Genomic DNA, 20,775 nt, shown 5'->3' with positions numbered 1-20,775 from the left:
CGCAGCATCCCCGTTCCCCCCCCCCGCAGCATCCCCGTTCCCCCCCCCGCAGCATCCCCGTTCCCCCCCCCCGCAGCATCCCCGTTCCCCCCCCCCGCAGCATCCCCGTTCCCCCCCCCCGCAGCATCCCCGTTCCCCCCCCCCGCAGCATCCCCGTTCCCCCCCCCCGCAGCATCCCCGTTCCCCCCCCCCGCAGCATCCCCGTTCCCCCCCCCCGCAGCATCCCCGTTCCCCCCCCCCGCAGCATCCCCGTTCCCCCCCCCCGCAGCATCCCCGTTCCCCCCCCCCGCAGCATCCCCGTTCCCCCCCCCCGCAGCATCCCCGTTCCCCCCCCCCGCAGCATCCCCGTTCCCCCCCCCCGCAGCATCCCCGTTCCCCCCCCCCGCAGCATCCCCGTTCCCCCCCCCCGCAGCATCCCCGTTCCCCCCCCCCGCAGCATCCCCGTTCCCCCCCCCCGCAGCATCCCCGTTCCCCCCCCCCGCAGCATCCCCGTTCCCCCCCCCCGCAGCATCCCCGTTCCCCCCCCCCGCAGCATCCCCGTTCCCCCCCCCCGCAGCATCCCCGTTCCCCCCCCCCGCAGCATCCCCGTTCCCCCCCCCCGCAGCATCCCCGTTCCCCCCCCCCGCAGCATCCCCGTTCCCCCCCCCCGCAGCATCCCCGTTCCCCCCCCCCGCAGCATCCCCGTTCCCCCCCCCCGCAGCATCCCCGTTCCCCCCCCCCCGCAGCATCCCCGTTCCCCCCCCCCCGCAGCATCCCCGTTCCCCCCCCCCCGCAGCATCCCCGTTCCCCCCCCCCCGCAGCATCCCCGTTCCCCCCCCCCCGCAGCATCCCCGTTCCCCCCCCCCCGCAGCATCCCCGTTCCCCCCCCCCCGCAGCATCCCCGTTCCCCCCCCCCGCAGCATCCCCGTTCCCCCCCCCCGCAGCATCCCCGTTCCCCCCCCCCGCAGCATCCCCGTTCCCCCCCCCCCGCAGCATCCCCGTTCCCCCCCCCCCGCAGCATCCCCGTTCCCCCCCCCCGCAGCATCCCCGTTCCCCCCCCCCGCAGCATCCCCGTTCCCCCCCCCCCCCGCAGCATCCCCGTTCCCCCCCCCCCCCGCAGCATCCCCGTTCCCCCCCCCCCCCGCAGCATCCCCGTTCCCCCCCCCCCCGCAGCATCCCCGTTCCCCCCCCCCCCGCAGCATCCCCGTTCCCCCCCCCCCCGCAGCATCCCCGTTCCCCCCCCCCCCGCAGCATCCCCGTTCCTCCCCCCCCCGCAGCAACCCCTTTCCCCCCCCCCCCGCAGCAACCCCCCTTTTCTTATGCAGTGGAATTGTTCTTCCCTTTGAGATTTGCTATTCTTGCTTCTGTCCTGAAGAGTGCAAGATGAAACGCTTCAGCAGCACATCATTTTTCAGCAATAAGTATTAACACTGTAGATTAAAATTTGCAAATGTGTTCAGGCTGTTTTGATGAACAGCAATATAGAAGAGTAATTTGTTATTATAATGCAGTAAATTGGCCCAAGTCACTTCACTGTAGCATCATCAGACATGCACCAAACACAGAAGATGATATTGGGACATACAATTACAATTATTCGTTATAGCCATAGGTTATGGGGGCACAGGTTTAAGGTGCGAGGGGCAAGGTTTAAAGGAGGTGTACGAGACAGATTTTTTACACAGAGGGTGGTGGGTGCCTGGAACTCGTTGCCGGGGGAGGTAATGGAAGCGGATAAGGTTGTGACTTTTAAGGGGCGTCTTGACAAATACATGAATAGGATGGGAATTTACAAAGATTTACAAAGATGGTCCCCGGAAGGGTGGGAGGTTTTAGTTAAGTCAGGCAGCATGGTCAGTGCAGGCTTGGAGGGCCGAAGGGCCTGTTCCTGTGCTGTAATTTTCTTTGTTCGTTCTTTGTTTGTTTTATGATACGACTTTTTGCGAGAGAGAGAGAGAGGTTGATAGGTTTTTGGATGGAAATCCTGATTTTAGCCCTAGGCATAACTGCCAGTAATGGAATATTAAACAAGCAGGATGTGGAAGAGGAAGGAATTGGAGGAACACTGCAATCTTGGAGGAGTGCAGACTGGGGCAGTTATAGAGATAGGGAAATGCAAGGGCATAAGTCGTTTTGAAAGAAGGATTTTAAAATTATGGTTTACTGAACTAGGTGCCAGCTTCTACTGATCTCTGTGGAAGAGTAAAAGGGTGGCTCGGGAGTGAATACAAGATCAGGATGGTCATTTGTGTGCAGGAGATACTTTTTAATGAATATTCTTGGTGTTTACAGAGGAGAAAATCATGAGTACAAAATAAATAAGGGAAAGCAGTCGTAAAGTTTTGGGCCACATGCATATGACGAGGGAGGAGGTATTTGTAGTCTTAAAGTGCATTAAAGTGGATAAATCCCCTGAGCCCGATCAAGTGCATCCTCAGATTTTATGGGAGGCTGGGGAAGAAATTGCAGAGGTTCTTGCAGAGATATTTGCTTGATCTTTTTCCACTGGCAAAGTTCCGGAAGACTGGAGGGTGGCTAATGTTGTTCCGTTGTTTAAAAAGCAAAGCCAGGGAATTACAGGCTGGTAAGTCTGACATCAGTAGTTGGTAAGTTACCGGAAGGGATTCTGAGGGATAGGATCTACCAACATTTGAATAGTCAAGGTCTGATTAGGGATAGTCAGCATGGCTTTGTGCATGGGAAGTCATGTCTGATTAATCTTTGAGTTTTTTGGAGAGGTAGCCAGGAGGATGGATGAGAGTAGGGCAGTAGATGTTGTCTCTATGGACTTTAGCATGGCCTTTGACAAGGTCCCGCATGGCAGGCTAATCTTGAAGGTTAGGTTGCATGGGATCCAGGAAGAGCTAGCTAATTGGATTCAAAATTGGCTCGATGGTAGGAAGCAAAGGGTGATGGTCAATGGTTGTTTCTCGCACTGGAGGCCTGTTACTAGTAGTGTGCCTCAAGGGCCATTGTTGGGACCCTTGTTATTCGTTATTTATATCAATGATTTGGATGTGAATGTACAAAGCAAGGTTAGTAAGTCTGCAGATGATACTAAATTAGGAGATATTTGATAACGAAGAAGCTTATCAAAAATTATAGGGGGATCTTGATCATTCAGGGAAGTGGGCCGAGGATCGGCAAGTGGATTTCAATGCAGATAGTTGTGAAGTATTGCATTTTGGAAAGTCAAACCAGGGTAGGACTTGTAGAGTGAATGGTAGGGCCCTGGGGAGTGTTGTGGAACAGAGGAACCGAGGAGTACAAGTACATTTGTTGAAAGCGTCGTCACTGGTAGACAAGGTGGTGAAGAAGGCGTTTAGCACCCAGATCTTCATCAGTCAGGGAACTGAGTACAGGAGTTGGGATATTATGTTACAGTTGTATTAATCGTTAATGAGGTCACACTTGGAATCGTGTGTACAGTATTGGTCACCTTGTTATAGGAAAGATATTGATAAACTGGAAAGAGTGCAGTTTAAGTTTATTTATTAGTGTCACAAGTAGGCTTACATTAACACTGCAATGTAGTTACTGTGAAAATCCCTTAGTCGCCATGCTCCTGTGCCTGTTCAGGTACACTGAGGGAGAATTTAGCATGGACAATGTACCTTTGCAGCATGTCTTTTGGACTGTGGGAGGAAAGCAGGACACTCGGAGGAAACCCACGCAGACATGGTGAAAACGTGCAGATTCTACACAGACAGTGACACAAGCTGGGAATTGAACCCGGGTTCCTGGCACTGTGAGGTAGCAGTGCTAACCACTGTGCCACTGTGCTGAGAAGATTTACAAAGATGTTGTCAGGGCTAGTGGACCTGAGTTATAGGGAGAGGTTGACCAGACTAGGGCTTCATTCCTTGGAACGTAGGAGAATGAGGGGTGACCTTATTAAGGTGTAAAAAATCATAAGGGACATAGATAGGATAAGTGCACATAGTCTTTTTCCAAAGGGAAGGGGGATTGAAAACTAGAGGGCATAGATTTAAGGTGAGAGGGAAAGATTTAAAAAGGACCTAAGGGGCAACATCTTCGTGCAGAGAGTGTTGTGCACAACAACAGGTGTGAGCTATTTTTGCCTGAAGGCACAGCATACTACCAGCAGCCCACATTGTTTTGAAACAGTTGATTGACCATTTTGTTTAACTTGTAAAACTGCTATTTGGCATAATTTTAGTTCGTGTTACTATTCTTGTTACCCAACTAATTTTGTATTCTCTAATTGTGGATATGCATGAGACCAGTTAGGTTCATTTTTCTGTTCTTTTACAAATCTTTCAGTACCTCAGTTATCAGGGAGATTTTGAGAGATGCACAACCTTTAAGGAAACAGTGATTACTTTTATCCTACCACAGCAGCAACATTTTGCCGTGTGCTCTGACTTTGTTGTGGTGGCGAGGCTTATGAATCCTGGCGATCCTGGGAGCTATACCAGTGGGGTTTTGCTCCTGGCAGGTTTAACCATGCTGGGCATATTTCCAGTGAGGGGCCAGACTAACACGCTACCTGGTCCTCTAGGTAGTGGGTTGGGTGTGGAGCCAGCAACTCCACCTCGTAAAATAACATCAAGTTACAGAAACTGCCCAAATTCCACAACAACATTTAGGGACGCAGGAGACAACTCCAGCTGACATGTGAGCAATATGACCGCTTCAGATGAAATCCCAGACAGGGAAGTCAGGAGTTTTCCTGGGCTGAAAAAACAGTATGTCTTGAAGCATGAAGCGCTCGCACCACGTATGAAACATCAAACACAGTGCAAGTTACCAGAGATGCAGCAGTACAACTTGGACATTCTTGGTATCAGTGAGTGTCGACGGACTGATTTAGGATGCAAGGTGACAAGCAATGGCGCAACCATCTTTTCTCAGGTAGGAATGACATGCCTAGAAGGGCATGCCTATAGCAAAGAAAGACCAAGGGATTGATTAAGAAAGGAAACACAGTACAAATGTTAGCTTGCAGGGAACATAAAGACTGACACTAAGAGTTTCTATAGGTATGTGAAGAAAAAGAGGTTGGTGAAGATAAATGTAGGTCCCCTTCAGACAGAAATGGGAGAATATATCAAAAGGGACAAAGAAACGGCTGAGCAATTGAATACATACTTTGGTTCTGTCTTCACAAAAGAGGACACAAATCAAATACCAGAAATGTTGGAGAATGCAAGATTTAGTGAGAGGGAAGAACTGAGGGAGATCAACACTTCGAGAGAAATGGTGCTGGAAAAATTGATGGGACTGAAGGTGGATAAATCCCCAGGGCCTGATAATCTGCATGCCAGAGTACTTAAGGAAGTGGCCCTAGAAATAGTGGACGCATTGGTGGTCATCTTCCAGGATTCTATAGACTCTAGAACAGTCTGTGCAGATTGGAGGGAAGCTAATGTCACTCTAATATTCAAAAAGGGAGGTAGAGAGAAAACAGGGAATTATCGACCAGTAAGCCTAACATCAGTAGTGGGGAAAATTCTCGAATCAATTATCAAGGACTTTATAGCGGATCATTTAGAAAGCAGTGACAGGATCAGACAGAGTCAGCATGGATTTGTGAAGGGAAAATCATGCTTGACAAATCTGTTGGAATTCTTTGAAGATGTAACTAGTAGAGTTGACAAGGGGGAGCCAGTCGATATGGTATATTTGGACTTTCAGAAAGCGTTTGACAAAGTCCCGCATTAGAGATTATCATGCAAGATTAAAGCGCATGAACTTGGGGGAAATGTATTGAGCTGGATAGAAAACTCATTGGCAGATAAGAAACAAAGAGTAGGAATTAATGGGTGCTTTTCAAATGCAGGCAGTAACTAGTAGGGTGCCACAGGAATCAATGCTGGGACCCCAGCTATTCACAATATATATTAATGATTTAGATAAGGGAACAAAATGTAACATCTCAAAGTTTGCAGCTGATACCAAGTTGGGTGGGAGGGTGAACTGTGACAAGGATGCAGAGATCCTTCAGCATGATCTGACCAGGTTGGGTGAGTGGGTAAATTAATGGTAGATGCAGTATAATTTGGATAAATGTGAGGTTCTTCAATTTGGAAGCAAAAACAAGAAGGTAGATTATTACCCGAATGGCTGTAAATTGGGAGAGGGGAGTGTGCAGCGAGACCTGGGTGTCCTTGTGCACCAGTTGCTGAAGGTAAGCATGCAGATGCAGCAGGTGGTAAAGGAGGCAAATGGTATGTTGGCCTTCATTGTGAGAGGTTTCGAGTACAGGAACAATTTGCAATTATACAGGGCCTGGATAAGGCCACATCTAGAGTATTGTGTGCAGTTTTGTTGTCCTTTTCTGAGGAAGGATGTTCTTGCTCTTGAGGGAGTGCAGTGAAGGTTTACCAGGCTGATTCCGGGGATGGTGGGACTGATGTATGAGGAGAGATTGACTAGGTTAGGATTGTTTTCGCTGGAGTTCAAACGAGTGGAGGGAGGATCTCATAGAGAGTCATAAAATTCTAACAGGACTAAACAGGGTAGATGCAGGAAGGATGTTCCTGATGGTGGGGGTATCCAGAAGCAAGGGTCACAGTCTGAGGATACAGGGTACACCATACAGGACGGAAATGAGGAATCATTTCTTTACCCAGAGTGGTGAGCCTGTGGAATTCATTACCACAGGAAGTAGTTGATGCCAAAATATCAAATGTATTCAAGAGGCAGCTAGATATAGCACTTGGGGTGAACAGGATCAATGGTTATGCGGAGAAAACAGGATTAGGCTATTGAAATGGATGATCAGCCATGGTCGTGATGAATGGCAGAGTAGGCTCAAAGGGCCGAGTGGCCTTCTGCTCCTATCTTCTATGTTTCTATTCAGAAAGAATGTTCCCAATGGTGGGGGGGGGGGGGGTCCCGAACCAGGGTTCATAGTTTGAGGATATGGGGTAAACCTTTTAGGACTGAGGAGAGGAGAAATTTCTTCACCCAGAAAGTAGTAGAGTGAAGACAAAATAAAATCTCTCATAGAATGGGAACCCATCAGTTTTCTGGGGTAATCCGATCAAGGTTTGACTCCACCGCTTGACAATTTTGTCCCAGCACAGCACTCATATCAGGAGATGCCGGCGTTGGACTGGGGTAAACACAGTAAGAAGTCTCACAACATCAGGTTAAAGTCTCTAACAGGTTTATTTGGTAGCACAAGCCACAAGCTTTCGGACTGCTGCCCCTTCATCAGGTGAGTGGGAGTTCTGGTCATAAACAGGGCATATAAAGACACAAACTCAATTTGCAAAATAATGGTTGGAATGCGAGTCTTTAAAGGTAATCAAGTCTTAAAGGTACGGACAATGTGAGTACCTTCAAGACTTGATTACCTGTACGCAGAGAGTGGTTGGGGTGTGGAATGGACTGCCTGCAGTGATAGTGGAGTCAGACACTTTAGGAACATTTAAGCGGTTATTGGATAGGCACATGGCGCACACCAGGATGATAGGGAGTGGGATAGCTTGATCTTGGTTTCAGATAAAGCTCGGCGCAACATCGTGGGCCGAAGGGCTTGTTCTGTGCTGTACTGTTCTATGTTTATGAACAGAACTCCCACTCACCTGATGAAGGGGCAGCGTTCCGAAAGCTTGTGGCTTGTACTACCAAATAAACCTGTTGGACTTTAACCTGGTGTTGTGAGACTTCTTACTGTACTCCCCACAACACAGCTCCCAACCTTTTTCCTCTTTCATCTTTAAAACCATTGTGACATGTCTTAACTGTCTTCAAAATATAAAAACGCTTTCACATTCTCTACTAGCCTCATACTTGAGTTAAATAATAAAATTTATCAACCTTTCCACATTTACTTATGACCTTTGCTCAAGTTGTAAATCCTTCTCCATTCCTCACTCTGCCTCCCACCCCATCCCTTTGAAGGTTTGGAGTTTTAGCTGTTTCACTTCTCTCCTGATACAAATTTCTACTTAGACAACATCCAACATGACCCTATTCTCTTAAAATGCCTGATTTTCACACCTCGCCCCATTGGTCTCAATTCCATAGACGTGTGTCTACACACAAGTGCACACACCATAATCCTACTTTACAGATTGTCACAGTTCCCCAGAAATATTAAAAAAGATAACATTTTCACATCACCTGAACTGAACGGTTGCTGTGCTTTTCTGCACTTCAGTAAGGAGCATTCGTTCAAACCTTGACTTCACTTAGCAAAGCAACAACTGTCATCAGTTCTGGTTTTATTTGGGGTATTCTTTGTATAACCGATGCTGAAAGTGAAAGTCATTGGACGTTTTCGTGTAAATCAGCTGTGGGCAGGTGAGGTGTTGATGCTCAATAAACCGATCTTATCAGAATAAAAAGTTAGAATTTGTCAAAGTTGGCATCATATTTCATTATCTGAACACATAAAGACTGCTACCACATGACAAAAACCATTGACCATAATTATTGTGTCATGTTCCAGTATATTACGAACTTTCAGTCAATGCTTTGAAATTTTGAACACAAACTGCTAAATTTGCCCTGGCAAATCATGTGATCTTTAGCAATCCTGAATCTGAAACAAATATAGACATTTAAGATCATCTGGAAATTCATTTATCCCTTCGCCTAAGGATGGATCTTCAACGAAAGAACTATTAGCATTTCAACTAGATTTTCTATTTCACCGTGGACGAAAGAAACATTAAAAGTCAAATGTGTTCAATGAAAGGGAATAGATTCCATTGTGGTATAATAGTCCCTCATTCAAACCGAACTGGGTGAATTTCAAGGTGTCAAAAGACAACACAGGATATGTAATGAACAGCACGCACTTTCTTTTTAGGCGAAAAGCCTTTGAATTTTCATGTCTCAACCTGGCGAGGAAGTGATTTTTGTTGCCTGCTTTTAAAATATTAGCAGAAAGCCATTGAACCAGCTGTGAGTCATGTAAGTAGCCAAGGTAATAAACAGCAATACCTTGAAAATGGGATTACGCTCACCCCAAACTGTTCCAATTTCAAGTTACCTGAGAATCAACCTCCTGAAAATTTGACTGCCAAGAATCCTCACCGCAGTCACAGAATTGTTACTGAACAGAAAGGAAGTAATTTGGCCCATTGTGTATGCACCAGCTCTCTGAGTGAGCCATTCAGCTAGTGACATTTCCCCACCTTCTCCCCATAACCCTGCACATCCTTCTTTTCAGAGAACAGTTTAATTTCCTTCTCCTGAATTCCTTGATTAATCCTTCCTCCACTACACTTGGGCAGTGCATTCCAAACCTTACACTCACTGTGTGAAAACATTTTTCCTCCTGCCACGTTTGCTACTTTTGGCAATTGCTTTAAGTTACTTTAAATTTTTATTTCCCTTTCTATCCCTAATTTCATCTTTCGTATAGAAATTTCCATCTCTATTTGGATTCTAGTTAACATAATTTTGTTAGTTCCTGGTTCTAGGATTGTTTCCTCTGTTTTAGGCTCATTATCAAAATGATAGATTAGGATTTGGCTAATTTTGACTTTAGTTGACAAGTCTTATCTGCTTCACCATAGAGTTCTTCAATATTTAATCATTTGTGTAGTGCAAGTAATTTCCCCTTTATCAATAAAGTTTCTTGGTTTAAAAAAAAGTGACTATTTTAAATACTTAGTACAGTGTATCTACAAGAAAGCCAACTGATTTGTTTTCACTTTGTTTTATCAGTTCAACTATTCAATTTTACCTCGAATTTTATTGTTGTCATAGAGGTTTACAGCATGGAAACAGGCCCTTCGGCCCAACTAGTCCATTCCGCCCTTTTTTAAAAAAACCCTTAAACTAATCCCAAGTGCCCACATTTGGCCCATATCCCTCTATACCCATCGTACCCATGTAACTATCTAAATGCTTTTTAAAAGACAAAATTGTACCCGCCTCCACTACTACCTCTGGCAGCTTGTTCCAGACACTCACTACCCTCTGTGTGAAAAAATTGCCCGTCTGGACACTTTTGTATCTCTCCCCTCTCACCTTAAACCCATGCCCTCTAATTTTAGACTCCCCTTTGGGTGGAGATATTGGGATAGATTAGGATTTGGCTAATTTTCTCTTTGGGAAGAGATTTGGGAATATCTAGCTGATCTACACCCCTCACTATTTTATAGACCTCTATAAGATCACCCTTCAGCCTTCTACGCTCCAGATAAAAAAGTCCCAGTCTATCCAGCCTCTCCTTATAACTCAATTCATCAAGTCCCAGTAGCATCCTAGTAAATTTTTTCTGCACTCTTTCTAGTTTAATAATATCCTTTCTATAATAGGATGACCCTATGGTTTCAAATGTGGACTCAATTCCCTAATTTGTTATGGATGGGGGAGATGATAGGTAATTTTTGCTCTTTTCTTACTTTTAGAGAGAGTGTATTAAAACTTTTGAGTGGTGTGACTTTTACTAATAGACATAAAGCAAACTTTCAAGTTTAAATCAGAAGAAATATTAGGGTTATTTGCAGAAAAACATTCACTCTCTCGTGCACACACACACACAAACAGGTAGAGATGGATTCTAGCCGACAAAGCCTATCGATAGCTTATTAACATGAAGGCAAGCATTTGGTTAAATAATCCTTTCAGATACACATGTCACAGACCTGGGTGGATGTTCTGTCTTGGCTCTTTGTAGAAGAATGGAGGTTGCAAGTTTCTGGATTTCTGTAGAGGCAAATCTTTGCAGGTGAAAATGAATTCGTTCCCCTGGCACTGCCGGGATTGTTGAAGAGCTTTCTGTTTTGATTGGTGGAGCAGTCTCTTTGATGGTTAAGATTTGCGGCACGGTAGCACAGTGGTTAGCACTGCTGCTTCACAGCTCCAGGGTCCCGGGTTCGATTCCCGGCTCGGGTCACTGTCTGTGTGGAGTTTGCACATTCTCCTTGTGTCTGCGTGGGTTTCCTCCGGGTGCTCCGGTTTCCTCCCACAGTCCAAAGATGTGCGGGTTAGGTTGATTGGCCAGGTTAAAAATTGCCCCTTAGAGTCCTGAGATGCGTAGGTTAGAGGGATTAGCGGGTAAATATGTGGGGGTAGGGCCTGGGTGGGATTGTGGTCGGTGCAGACTCGATGGGCCGAATGGCCTCCTTCTGCACTGTAAGGTTTCTATGATTTCTATCTGAAAGTCAGTTTCAGTTTTGATCATGTGACCAATACTAATATCGTCCACATGAACTATTGAAAATCAGAAGCTATTAATATGAAACATGGCCTGAATGGTGGCTGTTCACATGTGCTTCAAACCTGTGATGCAGGTTTTCTCTGTAGCTCTCTGTAAATGTCGAGCTCGCTGACACTGCATGGGGGATGGGAGGGGAGGGTCTATTAATTTAGAGTGTCGGTAAATACCCAGTCAATAGGAAGTGTAAATATACAAGTTTCATGATTTGACCATCCTTTAAAGTGAGGGTAGTTAATCTATGTTCATCTACATTTTAAAAACTTTCTGGAAGCATATTCAGAAGTGAGTTTTTGCAGAATCCTTTTTGCAGAAATCACAGAAGGTCATCAGGCCTTTGGCCATCTTTGATGCATATCGAAAAGCAATGCACCAGTTATAACCGTGCACGATTGAATCTGAGTTGATCCATGGTTTTCACGTGCGGCTGCCCAGGCAGGATGGAGGCCACTGTTTTGCAGATAGTGAGCAGTTGACCTCGGTTCATTAAAAATTGGCTGAATCCGGCTGGCGGGCCCTATTGTTCGCCATTGAATTGAAAGACAGTTGGTGCTGATTGCTGACTTATCAGCTGCTAGTGGTTGGTAACATTAATCCTAGGTTGCCTCCTGGTTGAGCGTTATGAACCATAATATTGTTCCCACTTCACGGTGAAATGTTGTGCTTCATCATATCATTGTCATGTGTGATTGTGAAGATCCAGTGAAGGCACTCAGTTTCAAGCTAATTGGGGGAAAATTGAATTAAGTCAACATAACTATTGCATAAATATATGAATTCCTGATCACCCAGGAGACCCACCCTAAATGAAGAAGGCTTTAAGTTGACAAAAATGATGTGCAGAATTGTAACCACACTTTGAAAGAGACAGTAGTTGTCTTAGACTTCATACTTTTATTGTAAAAACAGAAATTAAATAATGTAAGACTCAGCTGAAAGAAATACATTTGAACAAAATCAAGCACAAGTAAAATAAACACTTTAGGCCCTATTTTACCATTTTGATTCTAAGATCTGGGCGGGCTTGAAACTCTGAGTGTTTCAGAACCGACTTTTAGATCCATTTTCAGGCGCCCCCATACGCACTCTGCCTGCAAAAATATCAGCGATTCTGAATTGCACTGCACAAGCCTGAGGACGGGGCTTAACGCACCCGAAACCCTGCAGCTCCAATCGGCATCTCCAACTGCGCATGCACAGAATAAAAATGATAGAATGCCGCTCCCCTGCCACATTCCTCCCGGGTCAGATAATGCCTCCCCCTGACCCCACAGACATTGCCCCACCCCCTCAACATTACTGACCCCCTTATCCCCCCACCCCCCTGCCATCCAGACCGATCACAGCCCCCTCCTCCCCCCCGAACTCAGGCAGAGTGGCAGCGGAACCCCCTTTTTCCCCCCCCCCACCCCCAACTGATCTCAGGCAAAGTGGCAGCAGACCCCCCCCCCCCCCCCCCCACCGATCTCAGGCAGAGTGGCAATGGAACCCCCTTCCCTCCACTCCACTGATCCCAGGCAGAGAGATCCACACCCCCTCCCCCCCGCCCCCTCCACCCTACCGATATCAGGCAGAGTGACCCCCACCCCGGATCCTCCTGCACAAGGCCCCATCTCCTCCGGACTCCAATGGCTGTATGACACCTCCCTCCCTCTCTCTCCCCTGTCCTCAATCATGGAGTGGCGATGCCGGCGTTGGACTGGGGTGAACACAGTCAGAAGTTTAACAACACCAGGTTAAAGTCCAACAGGTTTATTTGGTAGCAAAAGCCACCTTTTGCTTTGGCCTTTGCTACCAAATAAACCTGTTGGACTTTAACCTGGTGTTGTTAAACTTCTTACTCAATCATGGAGGCACTGATTCACCACCACCACGCACCCCCTCTCCCTGCCATCAGCACACCTGCAAGTGCTCACTTGCCTTCCCCTTAACACTAACAAGCAAACTGCATGGAACTTGCTGGAATGCTCTGCCATTTGCTTGCAAATTGCATTTAAATGGCCGTTGCACCTGTTTCGGGCACAGTCCCGATCATGTCCATTTTTGGGCCTTGGTAAAGGGAGAGCCGGTACGGATTGCGCTACTCGCCTCACACCAGACTTTACCAAGTTTTTGTGCCCAAAAACAGGCGCAACTTGATAGTAAAATCGGGCCCTTTATCTACAAAATGAAATTGTATTAAATGCTCATAGAATGCATCAGCTTGTTCAGATTCTGATTTCACTTTTTGCTGAAGTGTCTCAATGTCCCAAGTGCTAGCAGGCTGCAATTTTAGAATTTTGTCTGCTGGCCATGGACTGGGGCTCTCAACTACTCTCAAGATCTCAGCCCCACCCAGCAATGAAACCTCTAAGGGAAGTAAGGACGCAGTTATTATACATCCAAAAAAATCTAGGCAGAAGTAACATATTCTCTAAAGGTTCACATGTGGGCAAAGGTGGCACAGTGGTAAGCACTGCTGCTTCACTGCACAGGCACCCGGGTTCAATTCTGGCCTTGCGTGACTGTGTGGAGTTTGCATGTTTTCTGGTGCTCTGGTTTCCTCCCATAGTCCAAAGATGTGTAGGTTAGGTGGATTGGCCATCCTAAACTCACCCTTAGTATCAGGGGTATTAGCAGTGTAAATATGTGGGGTTACAGGAATAGGGCCTGGGTGGGATTGTTGTCAGTGTAGGCTTGGTGGTCTGAATAGCCTCCTCCTGCACTGTAGGGGTTCTATGATTTCTATTATTGCAGTCAGTGCTGTCATATTGTATCGACAGTTAAACCCCTGATGATGAGAATCATTTAACTTTGCCATCAATTGGGTTGGTCTGCAGCTGTGTTTTTCCAGATTAGAACATAGAACAGTACAGCACAGAACAGGCCCTTCGGCCCACGATGTTGTGCCGAGCTTTATCTGAAACCAAGATCAAGCTATCCCACTCCCCATCATCCTGGTGTGCTCCATGTGCATATCCATAACCGCTTAAATGTTCCTAAAGTGTCTGACTCCACTATCACTATCCACTATCATTCCACACCCCAACCACTCTCTGCGTAAAGAACCTACCTCTGATATCCTTCCTATATCTCCCACCATGAACCCTATAGTTATGCCCCCTTGTAAATAGCTCCATCCACCCGAGGAAATAGTCTTTGAACGTTCACTCTATCTATCCCCCTCATCATTTTATAAACCTCTATTAAGTCTCCCCTCAACCTCCTCCGCTCCAGAGAGAACAGCCCTAGCTCCCTCAACCTTTCCTCATAAGACCTACCCTCCAAACCAGGCAACATCCTGGTAAATCTCCTTTGCACTCTTTCCAGCGCTTCCACATCCTTCTTATAATGAGGTGACCAGAACTGCACACAATATTCCAAATGTGGTCTCACCAAGGTCCTGTACAGTTGCAGCATAACCCCACGGCTCTTAAACTCCAACCCCCTGTTAATAAAAGCTAACACACTATAGGCCTTCTTCACAGCTCGATCCACTTGAGTGGCAACCTTCAGAGATCTGTGGATATGGACCCCAAGATCTCTCTGTTCCTCCACAGTCTTCAGAACCCTACCTTTGACTCTGTAATCCACAAATTAAATTTGTCCTACCAAAATGAATCACCTCACATTTATCAGGGTTAAACTCCATCTGCCATTTTTCAGCCCAGCTTTGCGTCCTATCTATGTCTCTTTGCAGTCTACAACAGCCCTCCACCTCATCCACTGCTCCACCAATCTTGGTGTCATTAGCAAATTTACTGATCCACCCTTCAGCCCCCTCCTCTAAGTCATTAATAAAAATCACAAAGAGCAGAGGACCAAGCACTGATCCCTGTGGCACTCCGCTAGCAACCTGCCTCCAATCCGAAAATTTTCCATCCACCGCCACCCTCTGTCTTCGATCAGATAGCCAGTTACCTATCCAGTCAGCCAACTTTCCCTCTATCCCACACCTCCTTACTTTCATCATAAGCCAACCATGGGGGACCTTATCAAACGCCTTACTAAAATCCATGTAGTTGACATCAGCTGCCCTACCTTCATCAACACACTTTGTTACCTCCTCAAAAAATTCTATCAAATTTGTGAGGCACGACTTGCCCTTCACAAATCCGTGCTGACTATCCCGGATTAATCCACATCTTTCTAAATGGTCGTAAATCCCATCCCTAAGGACCTTTTCCATCAATTTACCAACCACCGAAGTAAGACTAACCGGCTGTAATTACCTGGGTCATTTCTATTCCCTTTCTTAAACAGAGGAACAACATTTGCCACTCTCCAGTCCTCTGGCACTATCCCCGAAAGGCTCCAAAAGCTTGTGTGGCTTTTGCTACCAAATAAACCTGTTGGACTTTAACCTGGTGTTGTTAAACTTCTTACTGTGTTTACCCCAGTCCAACGCTGGCATCTCCACATCATGACTATCCCTGTGGACAGTGAGGACCCAAAGATCAAAGCCAAAGGCTCTGCAATCTCATCCCTTGCCTCCCAAAGAATCCTAGGAAATATTTCATCAGGCCCAGGGGACTTATCGACCTTCAGTTTACTCAAAACTGCTAGTACATCTTCCCTCTGAACATCTACTTCCTCCAGCCTATTAGCCTGTAACACCTTCTCTTCCTCAAAAACATGGCCCCTCTCCTTGGTGAACACTGAAGAAAAGTATTCATTCATCACCTCCTATCTCTACTGAGATTCCAATATACTCACTTTTTAAAGTCAGTTTGTAAAGAGTCCACATCAGACAGAGTCTGGGCACGAGAGATCTCAATGACTTTGAGCAGCTGCCCTTGTACCTGCTCATAAGAGTGGGCTACATTTGGACTAAATGTTAAACTGGAAAATCTGTGGCTGTATCACGTGGGACATTTTAACTGTCCTGTCTTCTTGCTTCCATCAGCTGTTAGTTTAAAATTCTTTCTCCCTGCTATTGTTTTGCATCTCTGTAAAAGTAACATTATTGTGTTTTTAGGTCCAATAAAAATGAATGGTAAACAGATTGTGAGAGCCCTACACGACAACGTTCTGCTACCGTGTACAATTATCACCAACAAACCTATCTCGCAATTTATGTGGAAACTAATGCGTGGTCAACAAGAACTGAACATCTTTACAGCTGATTTCAGAAATGGAAAACACCAACATTTTGATGAAAAGTTTGATGGAAGAATTACTTATGTTGGACAAGATCACAAAAATGCATCAATTTATTTTAAAAATCTTACATTACAAGATGAGGGAATATACAGATGCATTTTCACATTATTCCCTGATGGGCCTTTTGAAGAAGAAATCCAACTAACCTTAACAGGTATGGAAAGTTGATTTTAGTATTAATACGGTTACTTTTGTCTCCATGATGGAAGATGCTACTAACTTGAGCACAAATCTGTGCAGACACTCCAATGCAGTACGGAGGGAATGCTGCATTATTAAGTTTTAAGTTTATTTATTAGTCACAAGTAAGGTTTACACTGCAACAAAAAGTTACTGTGAAATTCCCCTAGTCGCCACAGTCTGGCGCCTGTTCAGGTCAAGGCACCTAACCAGCATGTCTTTCAGAATGTGGGAGGAAACTGGATCACCCGGAGGAGACCCACGTAGACCACGGGGAGAACGTGCAATGACAGTGACCCAAGCCGGGAATCGAACCTGGGTCCCTGGCGCTGTAAAGCAGCAGTGCTACTGTGCTGCCCCTGGAACAGAGGTGCTGTCTATTGGATAGGATTTAAACTGCCCCCTCAGATGGACCTAAAAGATTTTATAGCACTGTTTCAAAGCAGAATGTGAGTTCTCTTCGGTGTCTTGACTAATATTTATCCATCGAGTAACATCATGAAAAAATATTATCTGTTCATTATCTTCACTAATTCATTCCTACATTTCTGACCTTACAGTTTTTGGTTCAAAAGTATTTAATTACCTGAAAACGTTTTGCAACATCTTCAGGATGTGATAAAAATGCAAATGTTTCTCTAATTAAAGAAACATTCCAGCCTTTATTACAAATGGAGCAATACACAAGCACGGAACTTCACTTACATGAAGTGCACATCAAAACCCTGGCATCTTGCGGAGTTAAATGAATGGCTGAAGCCTCTGTTGCGTTTGTTCTTGAATTTTTGATACGTATTGGTAATGCCCATCATTTGTATAAAATGCTATGCTTTGCCGGGGGCTGATCTATAAAAACTTTTAGATGAATACACAAATTTGCTTATGATAGTATTTATTCAGAAGCAAACCACACGCAACTTGACGTCAAGTTTGTTTATATGCAGATTTCTTGTGGACATAATTTACTGAATATTCAAATTGTTAAATTGGAAATCTATATTGAAATGTAATGAAGAAATAAGTTCAAAGAACAATCACATTTCTTTGGAAATTTGTACTCGACTGTAGTTCCAAGGGGAGCAAATTACAGATCAGGCAGTCAATGGCACTCTGGAGCCCTAGTCAGGAAAATGTAGGCCCAAAACCCCTTTCTTTCCATAGATTGATGGAAGCTTTAGGAGTCCAAGACTGGGATTTCTTGATCAATTCTTTGAATGCGTACCATACCTCACAGGGAACATTCAGTTGAAGAACCAGCCTCACAGAATCAAATGCAGACAATCCTGTGAATCCTGTAAAATCCTGTGAATCAGAGAAAACTGGAGTACGGAGGGAACCACCTTTGCAGCAATCATAGAGGTCTACAGCACAGAAAAAGGGCCTTTGGTTCATCACGTCTGTGTCGGACAAAGACAAACAACCTAACTATTCTAGTCCCATTTTCCAGCACTTGGTTCATAGCCTTGTATGCCTTGGCATCAGAAGTGCACATCTAAATATTCCTTAAATGTTATGAGGGTCTCTGCCTCCACCATCCTTTCAGGCCATGAGTTCCAGATTCCCACCATCCTTTGGATGAAAAAGTTTTTCCTCAAATTCCCACTAAACTTCCTGCCCCTTACCTTAACTCTATGCCCCCTAGTCACTACCAAGGGGAAATATTTATTGCTGTTTACTCTATCTATGTCTTACTATCCAATTTCTCTTCATAACTAAGGCGCTGCAACCCAGGCAACATAAATCACCTCTGCACCCTTTTGAATGCTATCACATCCCTTCTGTAATGTGGATTCCAGAACTGAACACAAAATACTCGAGCTGTGAAGTGCCCAACATTTTATATAGTTCCAGCATAACCTCCCTGCTTTTAAACTCTATGCCTTCTTAACCAATTTATCCACCTGTCATGCTACCTTAAGGGACTGGTGTACATGCACACCAGGGCTCCTCTGATCCTCGGTTCTTCCCAGGGTCCTGCCATTCATCGTGTACTCCCTTGTCTTGTTTGTCCTGACCAAGTGCATCACCTCATACTTATTGAATTGAATTTCTTTTGCCTCTGATCAGCCATCTGTATCCTCCTGTAATCGAAAGCTGTCCTCCTCACTATTTGCCATCGTAACAATTTTCGTTTCATCCACCATCTATCATAGCAGCAGAGACTAAGTCGGTTAGGATTGTTTTCATTCGAGTTTGGAAGAGAGAGGGGATCTCTTAACTTTTAAAATTCTAACGGGGTTAGACAGGGTAGATTCAGAAAGAATGTTCCCAATGGTGCGGCTGTCCAGAATTAGGGGTCATATTTGAGGATAAGCGGTATACCTTTTAGCACTGAGGTGAGGAGAAATTTCTTCACTCAGAGAGTGATGAATGTGTGGAATTCACTACCACAGAAAGTAGTTGAGGCCAACACGTTGTGTGATTTCAAGAAGAAATTAGATTTAGCTCTCGGGGATAAAGGGATATTTTAGCCCCAAGGATATGGTAGGAAGGCAAGATTAGGATATTGATTTAGATGATCAGCCATGATCAAAATGAATGGCGGAACAGGCTTGAAGGGCTGATTGGTCTACTCTTGCTTCCGGTTCGGTCCCTGTGGGAACCCACAGGACACAGTCTTGTGGTCTGAAAAACATCCCTCGACCATCACCCTCTGCTTCTTGCCACTCGATCAATACTGTATCAAATTTACCAAATTTCCCCTTCGATCCCATGGGCATCAGTCTCCCATGGGGGGACTTTATCAAAAATCTTGCTGAAGTCCAAGAAAACTATGTCAAATACATTGCCCTCATTGGCATACCTGGTTATCTCTTTGAAAAATTCAATCCAGCTGGTCAGACATGACCTCCCCTGAACAAAACCATGTTGATGGTTGATGGGGCGGCACGGTAGCATGGTGGTTAGCACTGCTGCTTCACAGCTCCAGGGACCTGGGTCCGATTCCCGGCTCGGGTCATTGTGCGGAGTTTGCACAGTCTCCCCGTGTCTGCGTGGGTTTCCTCCGGGTGCTCCGGTTTCCTCCCACAGTCCAAAGATGTGCGGGTTTGGTTGATTGGCCAAGCTAAATTGCCCCTTAGTGTCCTGGGATGCGTAGATTAGAGGGATTAGTGGGTTAATGTGAGGGTTAGAGGGATTAGCAGGTAAATATGTAGGGATACAGGGATAGGGCCCGTGTGGGATTGTTGTCGGTGCAGACTCGATGAGCCGAATGGCCTCTTTCTGCACTGTAGGGTTTTGATGGATGGTCTCTCCAAACGCAGACTAATTCTGTTTCTCAGAATTGTGTAGTGATTAGCACTGCTGTCTCAAAGCACCAGCGACCGGGGTTTGTTTCCGACTTTTCAGACTGTGTGGAATTTGCATGTTCTCCCAGTTCAAAGATATGCAAGTTAGGTGGATTAGCCATGCTCAAAGAGCTGAATGGCCTCCTCTAAGAACATAAGAACTAGGATTAGGCCATCTGGCCCTTCGAGCCTGTTCCGCCATTCAATAAGATCATGGCTGATCTTTTCATGGACTCTTAATTCCTTTACTGTTCAAAAATTTACCTATCCTTGCCTTAAAAACATTCAATGAGGTAGTCTCAACCGCTTCACTGGGCAGGGAATTCCACAGATTCACAATCCTTTGTGTGAAGAAGTTCCTCCTTAACTCAGTCCCAAGATTAGGGTCAGTCAAGGGTAAGATTAGGGCCAGTCAAGGACAGTAGTAGGAAGTTGTGCGTGGAGCGTGAAGAGATAGGAGAGGCGCTAAATGAATATTTTTCATCAGTATTTACGCAGGAAAAAGACAATGTTGTCGAGGAGAATACTGAAATACAGGCTATTAGACTAGACGGGATTGAGGTTAATAAGGAGGAGGTGTTAGCAATTCTGGAAAGTATGAAAATAGATAAATCCCCTGGGTCGGATGGGATTTATCCTAGGATTCTCTGGGAGGCTAGGGAGGAGGTTGCAAAACCTTTGGCTTTGATCTTTATGTCGTCATTGTCTACAGGAATAGTGCCAGAAGACTGGGGGATAGCAAATGTTGTCCCCTTGTTCAAGAAGGGGAGTAGAGACAACCCTGGTAATTATAGACCAGTGAGCCTTATTTCTGTTGTGGGCAAGGTTCTGGAAAGGATTATAAGAGATAGGATTTATAATCATCTGGAAAGGAATAATTTGATTAGAGATGGTCAACACGGTTTTGTGAAGGGTAGGTCGTGCCTCTCAAACCTTATTGAGTTCTTTGAGAAGGTGACCAAAGAGGTGGATGAGGGTAAAGCAGTTGATGTGTATATGGATTTCAGTAAAGCATTTGATAAGGTTCCCCATGGTAGG

The 20,775-nt window shown here is 45.5% G+C and overlaps 1 protein-coding gene across 5 annotated transcripts in view; it reads left to right on the top strand.

Annotated features, from left to right (window-relative positions):
• Positions 1–20,775, top strand: part of LOC144500011 (nectin-3-like) — a 196,905-nt gene that overhangs the window by 17,698 nt on the left and 158,432 nt on the right. For all 5 annotated transcript variants that reach the window (XR_013498915.1, XM_078222756.1, XM_078222755.1 and 2 more), the window contains exon 2: positions 16,086–16,424. Coding sequence is in view for 4 of the 5 variants with exons in the window: in XM_078222756.1 (XP_078078882.1) it covers positions 16,086–16,424 (339 nt within the window). In the remaining variant the exon portion in view is untranslated. The remainder of the gene's footprint in view (positions 1–16,085; positions 16,425–20,775) is intronic.

The sequence above is a fragment of the Mustelus asterias genome, chromosome 10 (assembly GCF_964213995.1).
Source record: "Mustelus asterias chromosome 10, sMusAst1.hap1.1, whole genome shotgun sequence".
NCBI lineage: Eukaryota > Metazoa > Chordata > Chondrichthyes > Carcharhiniformes > Triakidae > Mustelus > Mustelus asterias.
This window is presented reverse-complemented; position numbering and strand designations above follow the sequence as displayed.